Source organism: Oncorhynchus nerka, linkage group LG12 (genome assembly GCF_034236695.1).
Source record: "Oncorhynchus nerka isolate Pitt River linkage group LG12, Oner_Uvic_2.0, whole genome shotgun sequence".
Classification (NCBI taxonomy): domain Eukaryota; kingdom Metazoa; phylum Chordata; class Actinopteri; order Salmoniformes; family Salmonidae; genus Oncorhynchus; species Oncorhynchus nerka.
Genome location: NC_088407.1, coordinates 2,569,273 through 2,575,272, shown reverse-complemented (window position 1 = coordinate 2,575,272; position 6,000 = coordinate 2,569,273). Strand labels below are relative to the sequence as shown.

General features: G+C 38.0%; 2 protein-coding genes across 2 annotated transcripts in view; one reads left to right on the top strand and one right to left on the bottom strand.

Annotated features, from left to right (window-relative positions):
• LOC115118359 (butyrophilin-like protein 10) overlaps nucleotides 1–6,000 on the top strand; it is an 804,641-nt gene that overhangs the window by 342,546 nt on the left and 456,095 nt on the right. The window lies entirely within an intron of this gene.
• The window catches only part of LOC135574208 (butyrophilin subfamily 1 member A1-like), a 97,943-nt gene continuing 92,234 nt past the window's right edge, over nucleotides 292–6,000 (bottom strand). Inside the window, exons 3-6 of the mRNA XM_065025134.1 lie at nucleotides 4,743–5,027; nucleotides 4,454–4,564; nucleotides 1,711–1,770; nucleotides 292–1,156 (exon numbers count right to left, since the gene is read on the bottom strand). Coding sequence (XP_064881206.1) covers nucleotides 1,760–1,770; nucleotides 4,454–4,564; nucleotides 4,743–5,027 — 407 coding nt within the window. The 3' untranslated portion in view covers nucleotides 292–1,156; nucleotides 1,711–1,759. The remainder of the gene's footprint in view (nucleotides 1,157–1,710; nucleotides 1,771–4,453; nucleotides 4,565–4,742; nucleotides 5,028–6,000) is intronic.

Here is a 6,000-nt window from a genome sequence, read left to right as displayed (position 1 = left end):
TTATTAAAACAAGAAATAATCAATACATGGAAAACACCATTCAACTGTATATACATGATCAATATATAATATACAGTTGGGTCTGGAATTATAGACACCCTTGATAAAGATAATAATGACTGTATAGAATACATCAATATATAATATACAGTTGGGTCTGGAATTATAGACACCCTTGATAAAGATAATGACTGTATAAATGAATAATTTAAATACTGAGCTCTATCACCTGCTCAACAACATGTGTCAATTATATTATTTTATACTAATACGATTGATCTGATTCAAATATTTAGTTTAACAAGTAGTATTTATTTTCTAAATGATTGACCCCCCTAAAGAGTAATAAAGTAGTCAGAAGGTCAGTATCTATATTCATAGTAATGACATCATCACACTCCTGTAGATTCAGGGCTGTCAATCATTTTGACCCCTAACCTTTACAACAAAAATACATTACAAAAACATATCTCTGATCTTAGTTTAAAATATTATAATATACATTTGTTTTTATTTTATTAAATTTTATTTTAGTCAGTATTTATTTATTATTGCTAATCTTTAGCAAGGAAGTCAATAACTTCTGACCCCTCTTGTATATAATCAAGGTGAAAACTAAACAAGTAGAGCAAAAATAAACACTTCACAAAGTGAAAAAAGACACTGACATGAAGCTACAATAGAAGCTGACAGGTTGAAGCTACAATAGAAGCTGACAGGTTGAAGCTGACAGGTTGAAGCTACAATAGAAGCTGACAGGTTGAAGCTGACAGGTTGAAGCTACACTAGAAGCTGACAGGTTGAAGCTACAATAGAAGCTGACAGGTTGAAGCTACAATAGAAGCTGACAGGTTGTAGCTGACAGGTTGAAGCTACACTAGAAGCTGACAGGTTGAAGCTACAATAGAAGCTGACAGGTTGAAGCTACAATAGAAGCTGACAGGTTGAAGCTACAATAGAAGCTGACAGGTTGAAGCTACACAGTAGAAGCTGACAGGAAGCTACACTAGAAGCTGACAGAAATATAAAAATGTCAATAAATGCTCTGTAGTTATAGTCTCTCTATAGTAACTCAACTCTTCCTCCCCTCTCCAGCTCATCCAGATCATCCTTCTCAGTAAAGACTTCTTCTCCATCACTTCAATCATCTCAGACTCTATAGAAAAAAATGATTTAGAATGAAGCAACAACATTCAGTAATAATGAATGATGAATAATAACAGTAGAGAGGAACACAGAGACACAGAGACACAGAGACAGAGAGAGAGAGACACAGAGACACAGAGAGACAGAGAGAGAGAGACACAGAGAAAGACACAGAGAAAGACACACAGAGACACAGAGAAAGACACAGAGAGAGAGACACAGAGAACAAGAGAGACAGAGAGAGACACAGAGACACAGAGAAAGACACAGAGAAAGAGAGAGAGACAGAGACACAGAGAGAGACACAGAGACACAGAGAAAGAGAGAGAGAGATGGAGAGAGAGAGAGAGAGAGAGAGAGAGAGAGACAGAGAGGCAGACAGACAGACAGACAGACAGACAGGCAGGCAGACAGACAGACAGACAGACAGACAGACAGACAGACAGACAGACAGACAGACAGACAGACAGACAGACAGACAGACAGACAGACAGACAGACAGACAGACATAATAAACTGACCATCAATTCTAGGAAACATTAGAATTAAAAAGACTGTGATTACTTTGGGAAGGAGATTGTCTTCTCAGGTATCAATCATCTCATCTTCAGCCTTATATCATATCTTGACAAACAAGAACATATATCATTCAGATAATCTGGTAATCATGAGATTCATACAGTCTATCTTTTTGAGGAAGTATTTTCACTTAATCCAATGATTTAACAAAGACAAAGACTACCTCCTCTCTATTCTGACCTCCTCTGTAGACAGTAGATAAAACATGATGTATTATGGGTACTAGAACATGAAGACAGACTACATCCTCTCTATTCTGACCTCCTCTGTAGACAGTAGATAAAACATGATGCATTATGGGTACTAGAACACGAAGACAGACTACATCCTCTCTATTCTGACCTCCTCTGTAGACAGTAGATAAAACATGATGCATTATGGGTACTAGAACATGAAGACAGACTACATCCTCTCTATTCTGACCTCCTCTGTAGACAGTAGATAAAACATGATGTATTATGGGTACTAGAACATGAAGACAGACTACATCCTCTCTATTCTGACCTCCTCTGTAGACAGAAGATAAAACATGATGTATTATGGGTACTAGAACATGAAGACAGACTACCTCCTCTCTATTCTGACCTCCTCTGTAGACAGTAGATAAAACATGATGTATTATGGGTACTAGAACATGAAGACAGACTACATCCTCTCTATTCTGACCTCCTCTGTAGACAGTAGATAAAACATGATGTATTATGGGTACTAGAACACGAAGACAGACTACATCCTCTCTATTCTGACCTCCTCTGTAGACAGTAGATAAAACATGATGTATTATGGGTACTAGAACATGAAGACAGACTACCTCCTCTCTATTCTGACCTCCTCTGTAGACAGTAGATAAAACATGATGTATTATGGGTACTAGAACATGAAGACAGACTACATCCTCTCTATTCTGACCTCCTCTGTAGACAGTAGATAAAACATGATGTATTATGGGTACTAGAACACGAAGACAGACTACATCCTCTCTATTCTGACCTCCTCTGTAGACAGTAGATAAAACATGATGTATTATGGGTACTAGAACACGAAGACAGACTACATCCTCTCTATTCTGACCTCCTCTGTAGACAGTAGATAAAACATGATGTATTATGGGTACTAGAACATGAAGACAGACTACATCCTCTCTATTCTGACCTCTGTAGACAGTAGATAAAACATGATGTATTATGGGTACTATAACATAGTATATAGTAATAAATCATGAGGTCTGTGATTAACAGTTGACCCATCAGTATTATAGTAATAAACCATGAGGTCTGTGATCAACAGTTGACCCATCAGTATTATAGTAATAAACCATGAGGTCTGTGATCAACAGTTGACCCATCAGTATTATAGTAATAAACCATGAGGTCTGTGATTAACAGTTGACCCATCAGTATTATAGTAATAAACCATGAGGTCTGTGATTAACAGTTGACCCATCAGTATTATAGTAATAAACCATGAGGTCTGTGATTAACAGTTGACCCATCAGTATTATAGTAATAAACCATGAGGTCTGTGATTAACAGTTGACCCATCAGTATTATAGTAATAAACCATGAGGTCTGTGATTAACAGTTGACCCATCAGTATTATAGTAATAAACCATGAGGTCTGTGATTAACAGTTGACCCATCAGTATTATAGTAATAAACCATGAGGTCTGTGATTAACAGTTGACCCATCAGTATTATAGTAATAAACCATGAGGTCTGTGATTAACAGTTGACCCATCAGTATTATAGTAATAAACCATGAGGTCTGTGATTAACAGTTGACCCATCAGTATTATAGTAATAAACCATGAGGTCTGTGATTAACAGTTGACCCATCAGTATTATAGTAATCATCATAATCTCTATATGTGAAACTCTAACAAGACAACAGCCCACTTATCTTTCGTCCTTACAGTTCTAATATTTTTGCAAAAGAAAACAAATGTAAAAAAGCATGAATCTAATTAGCATAATGCTCCACAAAATCTTAGCTGTTTTAGCTGTTTGGTAGTTTAGAGTCGTGCAAACCTTTTTTCGATATAATTATCATTAGAATATAGATAGAAATAGATTAATCAATAGAAAGCCCTGGATGCTCCTCGAGCCGATTCCTAATTAATTCCTCTAATAAGCAGAATCTTTCACCAAAATCTGTGACTTCAAGACTTTACTTCAACAGCAGTGTTGAACGGCAGTGTCCATAAACCATCAGGTCTATTTGGCTGTTTGATCGTTCAGACCTGAAGGTAACCTGGTATAAATGAATAGAGTCTAATGGACAGTATATGGGTCATTCCTAGTTATATCCTGATCTAATACAGGACTGGTCTGAAGGTAACCTGGTATAAATGAATAGAGTCTAATGGACAGTATATGGGTCATTCCTAGTTATATCCTGATCTAATACAGGACTGGTCTGAAGGTAACCTGGTATAAATGAATAGAGTCTAATAGATAGTATATGGGTCATTCCTAGACATCAAGGACCAGTCAGACATCAAGGACCAGTCAGAGATCAAGGACCAGTCAGACATCAAGGACCAGTCAGACATCAAGGACCAGTCAGAGATCAAGGACCAGGCAGAGATCAAGGACCAGTCAGACATCAATGACCAGTCAGACATCAAGGACAAGTCAGACATCAAGGACCAGTCAGACATCAAGGACCAGTCAGACATCAAGGACCAGTCAGACATCAAGGACCAGTCAGACATCAAGGTTAAACTCACCTGTATGTTTTCTCCACTTGTAGACACCAACTGAAGCTGTGAGAACTACAACAGCAGCTGCTATTGACAGACCAACAATCAACCCTACGTGTGATTTAGGAAACACGTCATCTGAAACAGAGAAGTCATGTCAAACCATTACAACACTACATATATACTGTACAGGAAGTAAACATAATTTATAAATACTACTGAACAGACCAATAAGGTCATCCCCTAGGAAACCATCCTCCACTAACTAGTCTAACAAGAGGTCTCAGGTATTTGGGTTAACCAATGAAGACCTCACCTGGGACATGAATCTCTGTCTCCTTCAGGTGGTTGATCTCCGTCTGGTGAACTCTACAGGTGAACCTGTTGGTGTCAGTCTGGTCCACGGTGACATGTCGTCTCACAGTGTAGCGGCCCTCTGAGTCTCTGTGTCTCTCTGGAGGTCCATCAGCAGGGAGGATGGTTCCAGAACTGTCCAGCCACTCCATCTCAGGTTCAGGAAACCAGCCTCCAGAGTCACACTTCAGGACCACCCCCCAGCCTTTAGTTCCATCAATAGAGATCACTGTCTGAGATACAGCACCTAGATATACAAGATAAAACAGAGATCACTGGCTGAGATACAGCAACTAGATATACAAGATAAACCAGAGATCACTGGCTGAGATACAGTACCTACACAGATACAAGATAAACCAGAGATCACTGGCTGAGATACAGCACCTACAGATACAAGATAAAACAGAGATCACTGGCTGAGATACAAGATAAAGAGAGGGTTCAGACACATTTTGACAGATGTAATTTCATGACTTCTCCATGACTTAATATAATGTCCATGTTCAACAGTTGGTGGTGTCTCTATGTAGATATATAACAGTGGGTGGTGTCTCTATGTAGATATATAACAGTGGGTGGTGTCTCTATGTAGATATATAACAGTGGGTGGTGTCTCTATGTAGATATATAACAGTTGGTGGTGTCTCTATGTAGATATATAACAGTTGGTGGTGTCTCTATGTAGATATATAACAGTTGGTGGTGTCTCTATGTAGATATATAACAGTGGGTGGTGTCTCTATGTAGATATATAACAGTGGGTGGTGTCTCTATGTAGATATATAACAGTTGGTGGTGTCTCTATGTAGATATATAACAGTTGGTGGTGTCTCTATGTAGATATATAACAGTGTCTCTATATAGATATATAACAGTTGGTGGTGTCTCTATGTAGATATATAACAGTTGGTGGTGTCTCTATGTAGATATATAACAGTGTCTCTATGTAGATATATAACAGTGTCTCTATGTAGATATATAACAGTTGGTGGTGTCTCTATGTAGATATATAACAGTTGGTGGTGTCTCTATGTAGATATATAACAGTTGGTGGTGTCTATGTAGATATATAACAGTTGGTGGTGTCTCTATGTAGATATATAACAGTTGGTGGTGTCTCTATGTAGATATATAACAGTGTCTCTATGTAGATATATAACAGTTGGTGGTGTCTCTATGTAGATATATAACAGTTGGTGGTGTCTCTATGTAGATAT